The sequence below is a fragment of the Giraffa tippelskirchi genome, chromosome 4, assembly GCF_054371585.1.
Source record: "Giraffa tippelskirchi isolate mGirTip1 chromosome 4, T2T-mGirTip1v1.2.pri, whole genome shotgun sequence".
NCBI lineage: Eukaryota > Metazoa > Chordata > Mammalia > Artiodactyla > Giraffidae > Giraffa > Giraffa tippelskirchi.
Window position 1 is genome coordinate 164,614,597 of NC_137278.1, and position 12,940 is coordinate 164,627,536.

General features: G+C 39.7%; 1 protein-coding gene across 2 annotated transcripts in view; it reads left to right on the forward strand.

Annotated features, from left to right (window-relative positions):
• STAB2 (stabilin 2) overlaps positions 1-12,940 on the forward strand; it is a 164,892-nt gene that overhangs the window by 9,780 nt on the left and 142,172 nt on the right. For both annotated transcript variants that reach the window (XM_081595580.1, XM_081595578.1), the window contains one exon: positions 1,829-1,944. In XM_081595580.1, coding sequence (XP_081451706.1) covers positions 1,829-1,944 — 116 coding nt within the window. The remainder of the gene's footprint in view (positions 1-1,828; positions 1,945-12,940) is intronic.

A 12,940-nucleotide genomic window follows, 5' to 3' on the forward strand; every position in this document is an offset into this window, starting at 1 on the left:
GGGTGAGGGACTGGAAAAATTTTGTATAAAATGAAACAATTAACTCTGTTATATTACACTATTTTAAATTCACATTTGCTTAATGCAGCTGTGCATCATTACATGCTAAGTCACTTTAGTCATGTCCGACTCTTTGTGAGCCCATGGACTGTAGCCCACCAGGCTCCTCTGTCCATGCGATTCTCCAGGCAAGGATACTGGAGTGGGTTGTCATGCCCTCCTTCAGGGATCTTCCCAACCCAGCGATCAAACCCAAATCTCTTAAGTCTTTTGCGCTGGCAGGTGGGCTCTTTACTGCTAGTGCCACCTAGGAAGCCCTAATGCAGTTAACCGTACTATATTCTAAAACCCCAAGTCATCGTTTTTAATAGAAGTTTCCCAGCATTAACTGGCCTGGTATTAGCAAGGATATGCCGCAGTTGACCACTCTGTTACTAAAGTGGGCACACACTCAGATTCTCTGAGAAAGTATGTCAGAAAGATTTGGGGCTCAAAGTTAAAATTAAAGGGGGACTTAGGACATTCTTTATACTGTACTCTTCACGACCAAAGTGGGCACTTGGTTATGTGTCCTGCCCACTTCTTCCCCTTCCCACAAACACAAAGACTATGATTCACTCATGCCGTCTGTTTTAGAATTGGGGACTTTGGCATGTCACTCATTTATGCTGAAACAAATCCAAGGCTGTTTTTTTAATATAAAATTTTAATTGAAATATAGCTGATCTACAATGTTAGTTTCATGTAGACAGCAAAGTGATTCAGTTATATACATGTGTTCTTCTTCTTTATAGTTTATGACAAGATACCGAATATAGTTCCCTGTGCTATACAGTAGGTCCTTGTTGTTTATCTCTTTTATATATAGTAGTGTGTATCTGTTAATCCCTCCTAATTTACCCCCCTCCCCCACTTTCCCCTTTGGTAACCATAAGTTTGTTTTCTATGCCATGCCTGCTTCTTGAAGGGAAATTTCATTTCCTTTTGGGCTCTTTCTTTCCCCTTCTTTATGAAGAAACGTCCATGCTAGTATGTTCAGCCTTTCAAAGAAATAATCAACTCTATCTCCAACACAAAGCCAGTAGCTCTGCAGTGAATTAACAATGTTCCAGGGACTGGTTTAGGGATACAACCTTGAACTCAGCATCACAATATTCTTAATGGCCCAATGAAAAGAAATGAGAGTCATGGAAGAATGCTCTAGATACACTGCAGTTATGTCCTGGAATAAGCCATCCATGCGAAGATCTCTGTAAACAGACAAGTGCTTAACCTCCGTAGAATATCTGTTCCTCAGCTGGTACAAAAACGGTTCTAAGGAACTCATGATTCTCTCTCAAGGAAACCATGGCAAATATTGCTCCCTACCTTAGAATACCTCTCACAGAAATTTTCCATCTATAGCATCTGCAAAAAATTTACAAGTCCTAAATGGTCAGTTTATTTTAAAACCACAGATACTATGCATCACGTAACGCTTGAACTTTCCCTTCTTTCACTGACTGCTAGGGCACTCAGAGACAAGTCTGAAGTCTACATCTAACATATGCCTAGAACCTAATATCATTTCTTTCATCTATTAACTTTATTTCTAACATTTTAGATATTTCATCCTTATTTCATCCTTTCCTGATTTTTTTCATCCATCTCTTACATTAAAGATGAATCATGATTAAGCTTTATTTTACCTAGGAAGCAAAATGTGTTCAGTCTACATATTTTAAAATATAGGCAAGTGTAAAGACCTGAATAAAAACCTATGGCAATCTCACTGCCCAGAGTTCACTGAGTTGCTGTAATCATGTAATATCCACTTTTTCCCTTCAAGGTACACCTTTGAGGTCAGAGCGTACTCCCTGTCTCTCCCTGGATGCCGCCACATCTGTAGGAAGAATTATCTCCAGCCTCAGTGCTGTCCAGGCCACTGGGGCCCAGACTGCATGGGTAAGTGGCCTGACATATTTCTTTGATATTTGCTTCTCAGTGTCTCATTGTACAGGAAATCAAGAGGAAGGAAGCTTGATAAAAGAGAATGTTAGCATCTTTTTCTAGAAAGTTCCTTTTCCATCCATATATGGAAAACCTTTTCAGCCCTGTCAGCTTTTATATTGATATCTGCTTTTCTCTCTTTAGGGATCTCTCTTTAAGACAATTCCTTTACAAGTCAGAAAAGGGGGCAACTGAAAGGATATTCATTTTTATAAAAGACTTTACTGGCCATAGAAAGGGAATAAGAATGCTGAACTAGTATGATCCCAATACAGTTTTCTTTAAGAAAACATTTGATTACAGTATCAAATTTTGGTTGCTATTTAGCAACCAAAATAATCATTAACTCTTCTAAAAACTTGTCGTAGGATCCAGTAGCAAACTCTGTAATGACCAGGTTCCATTGTAAGAAAAACCACTGGCCAAACGTGAGTCAGTGGTATAGTTTGAACTCTTGTGGTCAAACATAATGTTTCTCAGCTGAAACTGAACTTCTATCTTGATTAAAGATGTTGACACTCAAGCAGTGACTAAGTCCCTGATAACAACATGCTAATTACATGAGATCTCTCTCGGAGAGGGAGGGGTAGTAAAAATCAGGCATTTTTATTCATGAATTTACCATTCGTTTTCCATCTTCTAAGATGTAATGAAAACATCCTAAGGATCTACTTACAGGGAGAGACTAGTTCTCTTTTGCTTTGTTTTTTTTTCTCATTAAAATAACATGAGCAAATTGTACATAGCTTGTAAAATTTAGAAAGGTATAAAGAAAGAGGAAAAAGTAGTGACTTATATTCTATCACACATAGAAAACTATAAATACTTTGGCTTATTTCCTTGTTCCTTTTTTCCCCCCCATATTGCTTGTAAATAGTTGAGCCCATATTATATGCATAACATTGCCTGTTTTTTTAACTAGTGATTAAATGAACAATAATTTCAATTTACTCAATACTGTTGACATTAGGTACTAGAGAAGCAGTTGGCCTATATAATCTGATTTAATTCTTAAAATAAATCTTTAAGTTATACTTTCTTATCCCCATCCTGCCTGTGAGAAGTACAATTTAAAGATTATCTCTTGCCTGTCTCGTTGGGGTCAGTAAACGAAGCACATTCAAGTTCAGGGCTGCCTGTCACCAAAGTCTGCTCTCTTTCTACTCTGTCGCACTGCCTGGAGCAGAATTTGTCTTATAAAAAAAAAAAAAAAAGGAGTTCCCAGTGTGTTTCTAATTTCTCTTTTTTTCTACAAGTGTTTTTAATTTGTTCCCATGGTTTTATTAATTGTAATTGTTGTACAATATTATGTAAGTTACAGGTATACAATACAGTGATTCACAATTTTTAAAGTTTACACTCCACTTATAAAATACTGTCTATATTCCCTGTTTTGTACAGCATATCCTTGTAGCTTATTTCCTACCAAATAGTTTGTACCTCTTGATCTCCTACCTCAATACTTGCCCCCTCCCTTCCTTCTCTCCCACAGGTAACCACTAGTTCATTCTCTATATCTTTGAGGTTGCTTGTACTGACTAGTTTGTTATATTTTTAGACCCCATATATAAGCAACATCATAACAATATTTCTCTTTCTCTGACTTATTTCACTTAGCATAATATCCTCCAAGTTCATCCTTGTTGTTGCAAATGGCAAAATTTCATTCTTTTTTTATGACTGAGTCATATTCCATTATATATACCACATCTTCTTTATCCACTCATCAGTTGATGGAATCTTGGGTTGCTTTAATATATTATCTTGGCAATTGTAAATAATGCTGATATGAATATTGGGGTGCATATCTCTTTCAAATATATACCCAGGAATGGAATTGTTGGATCATATGGTAGTTCCCCAGTGGCTCAGACAGTAAAGAATCTACCTGCAATGTGGGAGACCCGAGTTCAATCCCTGGGTCAGCAAGATCCCCCCTGGAGAAGGAAATGGCAACCCACTTCAGTATTCTTGCCTGGAGAATCCCATGGACAGAGGAGCCTGGCGAGTTACAGTCCATGGGGTTGCAAAGAGTCGGACACTACTAAGCTACTTCACTATGGTAATTTTAAATTTAGTTTTTTGAGGACCTTCCAATATGTTTTCCACAGTGGCTACACCAATTTACATTCCCACCAACAGTGTACAAAGATTCCCTTTTCTCCACATTCTTCCAACAATTGTTGGCTGTGTTCTTTTTGATGATAACCATAGTGGCAGGTGTGAGGTGACATGTCATTGTGGTATTGATGTGCATTTTCCTGATAATTAGTGGTGTTGAGCATTCTAATTTTTCTTCTGTTTGGTAGGTCCCTTCAGCCCTCCCAGTGAATGTCTGGATCACGCTCCTTACCCTGGGAAGGTCAAGGTTTGGGGTTTAGGGTACCCTGGCCCTTCTCTGTTAACCATTCTGCTTTGTTTCACCTTAACATGTTGGCACTTTTGTGTTCTAAGAGTTGGTCACATCAGAATGAAGCAATTAACCCAGACATCCAGATGTCGTGAACTTTCTTTTAAGCATCAAATAGGGTCATGTTCACATCCAGTTCACAGAATCATCCTGATAAAACTGAATTTTTTATTTGCTTTTCTCTTTCTAATCCACAGAAACTAATGTGATCTTAAGTTAATTAGACACACAGTAGACAAGAAAAGGCTTTGTCTAAGATGCAATAGTGAAAGTGAGCATATCCAGTCTAGTGAATAACAGACCACAGCCCAGAGAGCAAAAGAACCCAGAGCCAGCTACCAGACATTTGAGGTTTGAACCTATTCCCCTCATCACTAATTTGGGCAAATGATTTGCTGCTTCTCCAACAGTCTCCTTAGCTATCAAATGAGGGTAGAGAGTCCTACCTTACAAAACTCTAGGAGGGATTTTAAAACATCAATATAGGCGAAAGTACTTAGTAGAGTCTATGACACAAAGAAAGCTCTGTGTAAACATTTTATGAATGAATGAATGAGAGAACCAGAGTCAAACGACCTCTGATCATGAAAGGCAGATAAAATGACTCCCTTTCTCTGAGCTCCTTTTAAACAGTTGGTCATTCATAAAACAGCCAACAGGGTTCAAAATCTCTGGTGGATTTCATGCATCACAGTGGCTATACCAAAATTGTGGCAATACTTGCACCTGCAATCGAAGGAGTCACAGATTTCCTTGAATGTTCAGGCCTTTCCTTGTGATAGGTCTCAAGGCCAAGGAAACCAAATGTGGAAACCAAGGTCAGGACATTTTTCTGCCATTCTCTCGTTGGGGCAGAAGGGCACTCCCATTTATCTTCATCTTCCAAACATACCAGACGTCTCAAAAGACTTCCTTCCTTTGGCTCAGGAAAGAGAGAAATGCTCTACTTGGCTGTGTGTTTCACCTCCCCCATTTTGCAGTGATGACAAGTGAGTTCTTGGTTACTGCTTTACATTACTGAAAGGATAAGGCCATTTCAGAGCCACTGACATATGTCCATCCTTCTTTTTGAGGAAGTAGAAGCCCTGGAACAGGCTTCTTTCCAAGGCAAGGGCAGAATCCACTTCCTTCTCAATGCCACTGACAAAGACATTCACAGTCAACACCTCTGGGTTACTTTTAAAATTATTTTCGTAGTGCCCTATTCAAAATTAGATAATTCGATGATCAGCTCTGAAAACTTAGAAAACACAGAAAAGCACAAAGAAAAAACTGACTCATCTTCTAAAATTAGGAATAAGGCAGGAATTCTCCCCTGGGGGAAAATATATGTCATCCTGGAGAAGGAAATGGCAACCCAATCAAGTATTCTTACTGGGAGAATCCCAGGGACAGAGGATCCTGGTGGGCTGCCGTCTCTGGGGTCACACAGAGTCGGACACGACTGATGCAACTTAGCAGCAGCAGCAGATGTAAGGAAGATGTTTCTACTCAGGTTTACCTTGCTTGTCCCTCGTTAAAACTTGTACAGCCTTATCAGAACTGTGTATGGGAGTCTCTTCTCATAAGCACAAAAACATTTTTAACCTTGAAACTTAATCACATTTGAACAACCAATATTCTATTTCAGAGGAAATGAATGTTTCAATTTGAACATCTCAGTTCTTTTTTATCCTACCCTGAACTTTAGCAGATTTGTGCAAAATCTCAAGAGCATCAGAAAAACAATGTGGGTGTAGGGTTACACAGAAACTCAATTGTTTCAATCTGATTATTTCATATAGAAGTGGCCTTGATGCTTTGTGAAGTCAATGTCATTAAATTAGGCACGTTTATTTTTTGTATCGTGTCACTGCATCTTCAGACTTCTTATCCTTTCCTCTTGTACATTTCCTGCCATTCACTGCCTGGGTTGCAAATAATGGACTACGTGGATTTGAAAACACTCTGTGAGGCATGTCCTTCTTGGCTTTGAGTGACAAATTCACCCTGAGTTCACACAAGGAAGCTAGTTTCATATCAGTTTCCCAGGCAGACAATTCCAGCTAGAGCTGTCAGTAGAATATTCACCATTTTTACAAACCAGGACATAGTCTCTGTCTAGCACTGTGCAGCAGGCTTTGAAACAAAGACGGTGACACAAGTGGCCACCTCTGGAGTTCCTTGGGAGATAAAGTTACAGGGAGGTCCCTGGCCTCTTGCTGGCCAGGAAGTTCGTTATCTGCCTTTGAAAGAACAGAATGTCTGATGATTTGCTGACAGCTTGTCAGGGTAAGCCTCCTGCGTGAGCAAAGTCACGATGTGAGACCCTCAGAGCAGTGATGACCAAAGGGAAATGTGATAATGACCAAAAATAGCTTTATCAGCTGCCTGAGCCCTCCCCCAGGCTTCAGAAACATGCATTGAGAACAAATTCTAGAAGAGCTTTTTCAAGGGTGGTTGCTGACAATGTCAGTTCTCACCAACTTTTTTTCCTAATGAGGGCCTGCTGTTAGTTCAGTTGCTCAGTCATGTCCAACTCTTTGCTACCCTGTGGATTGCAGCACGCCAGGCTGCCCTGTCCTTCACCATCTCTGGAGCTTGCTCAAACTCATGTCCATTGAGTTGGTGATGCCATCCAACCATCTCATCCTCTGTCGTCCCCTTTTCCTCCTGCCTTCAATCTTTCCTAGCATCGTTTAGGATTGCCTGGTTTAATATCCAGTCAATCTCCTTGCAGTCCAAGGGTCTCTCAAGAGTCTTCTCCAACACCACAGGAGGGGCCTGAGGTGATAGAAAATGATTTGAGAAGCAGGAAAGAAATGGATACTTTGAAAATTTTGATTTTAAAACCAAACAAGTTGTTTTCACAAATTGTTAAAACGTTCGATATAGGACAACAGATGAGGATTCTCCATACTCTCACACTCCTGCTAGCTTTTTCCAGAGTTCCTTCCAGGGTTGGCCAGCTTATAAAATTCAAGCATTTCTTGAGCCCCTACTGTATGCTGCTCATAGTCTCCTACATGATAAGCCCAGTCGCTACCCACAAGGAGCTCACAGATTGAGAGACAGAGATGCAAAAATAGATGAGGGAAAATAGACACACCTGAGAGTCCAGGTGAGAACCCTGCAACTTTGAGGCGTTTTGCAGCTTTGCCCAAGGAGAGCCAGCTGGTAACTGCAGAACAGAACAGGAAACAAGGGCCGTCTTCTGCAGAGCCCCAGCTACAACGCATTCCTGTCTCCTGACCCAAATACCTGGTTGTGTTGCCAAGTCAACTACTGGGAAAGCAGCCTGTCCCCCACGAACCTGCTCCTGGCAAACTTGCTTTCACTGTTAGCTGGGAGCCTGTCACCTGCCTGGAGCTGATTCCTTGACACCCAAGTCCCCCCTAGTTCCAACCTGGCACTGAGAGGCAGTGTGGCTTTACAAAGGTTGTAATCACTAAAGTTAAATTGCCTTTACCACATTCTCCTTCTGGGACCTTGCTAGTTACTTACCCTCCCTGCCCAGTTGCCAGATTTAGCAAATAACACTAGAGGATACCCAGTTAAATCAATTGCAGATAAACAACAAATAGGCATACAGTATTTGGGACATGGTTATTCTAAAAAAATTATTCATTGTTTATCTGCATTTGAAATTTACCTGGCATCCTGTATTTTATCTGGTAAATGAATCCTTCAGTCTAAGTTTTCTCATCCGTAAAATGGAAATGGTAGTGGTAATATGTGTGGGTGCTAAGTTGCTTCCGTTGTGTCCGACTCTTTGCAACCCTATGGACTGTAGCCAGCCGGGCTTCTCTGTCCATGAGATTCTCCAGGCAAGATTACTGGAATGGGTTGCCGTTCCCTTCTCCAGGGGATCTTCCAGACCCAGGGATTGAACCCAGGTCTCTTGTGTCTCCTGCATTGGTAGGCTGGTTCTTTACCACTAGTGCCATTTAGGAAGCCCTGGTGGTATCCCTACCTCCAAAGGCAATGCTGAGGACTAAGGGAGCTGGTACATATAAAGTACCTAGGATGTGCCCAGCAGATAGTAGGCATTCAGAATATGCTACTTACCAATTCTGTTTCTGTGGTTCTCAGATCATTGGCTGGCCTCTTTAGTTCAGGAGGTGTGTCTTGGTTTAGTTTTATATTCTAATCTACTGATCATGTATACTCTGGCTTAGTGTTAAGGACTCAGAATCTTGAGTCAGGCCTGATTGCAATGGCAGCTCCAACACTTAACGAGACCTGTGATCTTGGGCAAGTTACTTACCTCTCTGAGCCTCAGTTTTGTTATCTGTAACCTAGAAAGGAAGACAAGGATGAGAGCTTCCTATACAGTTGTTGTGAGAATGAGACCACACATGCAAACTGCTTAGCAATAATATGTATTCAACAAGTTCTCTCCATCTATTGTTGAGCTGATAACTACCTCCCCACTTAGGACATTTCTGTGCATCTCATTTTTATTATGGCTTGTGATCCTTTGGGTTTATTATTTTTCTTCCCACCAGTGTCTGCCTTTCTGTGGACCCCATGGGTCACCCTGATGCCTCAGGTCAAAGCAAAGGCCTGCCCTTCAGAAATGTGGGGACAGTAGTGGGTTGGTCTGCTGAAGTTGCTGTAACAGACCATAACAACAGACATTTGTTTCTCATAGTTCTAGGGGCTGGAAAGTCCAAGTTCACCATGCCAGCAGTTTTTGGTTCCCAGAGAGGGTTGTCTTTCTGGGCTGCAGATGGCTGCCTTCTCTCTGTGGCCTCACATGGCAGAGAGAGAGCTCTGGTCCCTCTTTCTCTTATAAGGGCTCTAGACTCATCATGGGGTCCCAACCCTCATGATCTCATTTAAACTTAATGATGTCCCAAAGGCCTCCCCTCCTAGTATCATCACACTGGAGGTCAGAGTATTAGCATATGAATTGGGGAGCACAGATATCCAGTCCATAAGAGTAAGCATTCACTTTGCCCTTTATCCTGTTGGGTCACAAGCCACCAGCTGAGATGGCTGGCCAGAATGAGGAACATGCTGCAGAGAAAGCATCACGTCCCCTGCAGAATATGTGATGCTTAGGCTCTGGAAGACTCCCGGAGACAGCCAGTTCCAGCCAGCAGTTGCCCCCACCCTTAGCCCTGCCATAGGCAGACACTCAATGGAACCTGCATGGATCAGGCTGCTCATTTCAGAGAAGGAGGTATCAGGGCACCTCTTGAGAAATCAGCCTGAAGCACCGAGGTTGCCTTATCAGCCCCTCCCTGTACGCAGGCCCTTTTCTATCCCCACTAAATCTTCACTTTCTGGTGAGGACATGGAGAAAACATTACCAGCTTTGAAGATAATTGAGGGCACTTAGTGAAGTTTTAACTAATTCATTAAATGAATGACTTATAAAATATTTAAGCCATTTAAAATAATTATAAGGAATTCATTCAGAGAAGCACAATCACAAGGCTTTAAAGTCAGACCAGGCCCGTGTGAATTGTTACCTCTGAGCCCAGCAGCCTGGTGACCTATCTATGAATTCCTCAGTATCCTCATAGAAAAAATGGTGAAAATAACCACTCCATAGGGTGAAGAGTAATAGTTCATAGTTGTGGAGATTAAATACACTGACACAATACGTGTACAGTGCTTAGCATTCCACCTGAGTCTCAATTGCTAACAACAACAATAATAATAAAACAGGACAGCGCAGAAAGGAAAAACAAGTCATATTGGTCTTTCTAAGACCAACATCTGGCCCAGTGGTTTGCTAAATGGTTTTTTGGACCTGAAGAAACACCTCCTCAGCATGGCTATTTTTACAACTACACTGAAGTATTCAAATGAAAAAATTTAGAGGTTAGAGATAGGAAATTGTTTACCATGTGTTTAAAAACAGCCCTTTCTGACTCTAGTGTCTTAATTTGTTTTCCTTTCCATTGAGTATAAACTATGGAAGAAGACACCCCTGGGGTCTACTTGGAAGTAAAGTTTAATTGTTTATAGGGACATTGACTACTTTTTCCAAATCTGTCATTGAAGAACATGATCTGCTAATGGATTTTTCATTTATGCTTAAGTCATAATTTACATGCAATAAAATTCTCCTTTTTTGGTGTAAAGTTATACACATTTTCATGAACCTAAACAGTTGAGTAACAAGGACCACAATCAAGATAGAGAACAGCTAGTCATTCCCCAAAGAGTCATTCCCCAAAATACTCTTTGTGGTCAAGTTCTCCCTCAACTCCCAATCCCTGGCAAATACTGATCTGTTTTCTGTGCCCGTCACTGTGCCTTTGTGTCCTATAATTGGAATCATACAGTATGTACCTTTGTGAGTCTGGTTTCTCTCACTTGGCCTATGCGTTTGAGATTTATCCATGTTGCAAGATCAGCAGTTCATTCTTTTCTAATGTTTCATAGTCCACCATTGTCTACCCAGTTCATCTATTCACCAGCTGAAAGACATTTGAGTTTCCAGTTTGGTGCAACCAAGAATAAAGCTGCTATGAACATTCATGTGTAGGTTTTAATGTGAACATTAGTTTTCATTTCACTTGAGAGTAAATACTTAGAAGTGGGAGTCCTGGGTTGTATATTGAATGTATTTTAACTTTATAAGAACTGCCAAACTCTTCCAAAGTGTCTGCATCATTTTTTCTTTCCCACCAACAACATGAGAAAGTTCAAATTGTTTGATATCCTTGATAGCACTTGGTATAATCAGATTTTTTTTCTTAATCTCAGCCATTCTGATCAAAGGCATTTTATTGCAGCTTGTTTTAATTTCTGTGGTTTGTGTGCTTATTGGCTATTAATGTATCATTCAGGTTGTTTTCTTACTACTGAATTTTGAGGGTCCTTTAACTATTTGAGATATGTCTTTTATTTGGTATATGATTTATAAATGTTTTCTCAAAGCCTGTGGCTTGTCTTTTCACTCTCCAAACAGCACCTTTTGAGGAGCAAGCATTCCTAATTTTGGTGATGTCAAATATTTCAATTTTTCTTTCATAAAAATTGCTTTTTGTATCACATCTAGAAATCTTTGCCTAATCTAATATCACAAAGATTTTCTTCTGTATTTCCTCCTAGAAGCTTTGTAGTTTTAGGCATTACTTCTAGGTCTATCATCCATTACAAGTTAACTTTAGCATGTGACTCATGGTCTGAATCAAAGTTCATTTCTTTTTATACAAATATCTGATAATTCCAGCATCATTTCTTGAAAAAGCTATGCTCTGGCCTTTGGGCCCTTGTATAAAGCAAATTAATCATCAATATGTGGATCTATTTCTGGACTCTGTTCTGCTTCATTAATCTATGTGTTTCTGCCTTCACCTTACCACACTACCATGATTACTGTAGCTTTATAGTAAGTCTTGAAATTAAGTACTGTAAATCTTCCAATTTGGACATTTTCAAAATTAACTTGGTTACTCAAGTTCTTTTACTTTTCCATATAAAGTCTAGAATCAGTTTATCAATTTCTACCCAAAAAATCCTGCTAGGAATTTAACTAAAATTACAATGAATCTATAGATCAGTTTAGGGACAACCTAAAATATTGACTCTTTTTATCCATAACCACAGTGTATCTGGGATTTTAAAATTATTTTTGTTAGTGTTTTATAGATTTCATCTTACAGATTTTGCACAATTCTTGTTGTATTCACACCTGAGTTTTTACTTTGGTGTTAAGTTTACCTATATACTTTTATTTCAATTATCAGCAGTTTCGTGTTAGTTTATAGAAATGTAATTGATTTTTGTTTATGTGTCCTTGTATCCTGAGAACTTATAAATTCATATGTTAGTTCTAATGAATTTTTGGAGATTGTTTTGAATTTTCTATGTGGAAAATCATATTGTCTGAGAATAAAGAAAATTTTCATTTCTTCTTTTCCAATCTGTATCCATTTTGAGTCTTTTTTTCTTACCTTACTGCACTGACCATGATGAATTATGTTTTGTATACCATTGGATTCAGTAGGCATAATTTTGTTTAGAATTTTTTAATGTTCAATATTTGTTCTAGATTTTAAAGAATTTACATCTATGTTCATTAGGGATGTTGGTCTGTAGTTTTCTTGTGATGTATTTGTCAGGTTTGGGAATCAGAGTAATAATGCCCTTTGTATAGAATGAACTGGGAAGTGTCCGCTCTTCTTCAACTGTTTAAAAGAGCTTTTTTCATAACTGATATGATTTCTTCCTTAAGTGTGCGGTAATATTCACTGGTGAATCTATCAGCATGGAGTTTTCCTTGTGGGGAGGATTTTAACTTCAAATTCAATTTCTTAAATAGATACAAGGATATTCAGGTTATCTATTTTCTCTTGAGTGATCTTTGGTGTGTGTGTATGTTAGTCACTCAGTCGTGTCCAACTCTTTGCAAACCCATGGACTGTAGCCCGCCAGGCTCCTCTGTCCACAGGACTTCCCAAGCAAGAATACTGGAGTGGGTTGCCATTTCCTTCTCCAGGGATTGAACTCAGGTCCCCCAAACTGTGGGCAAATTCTTTACCACCTGAGCCACCAGGGAAGATCTCTGGTAGTTTGGAACAATGAATTTATTCACCT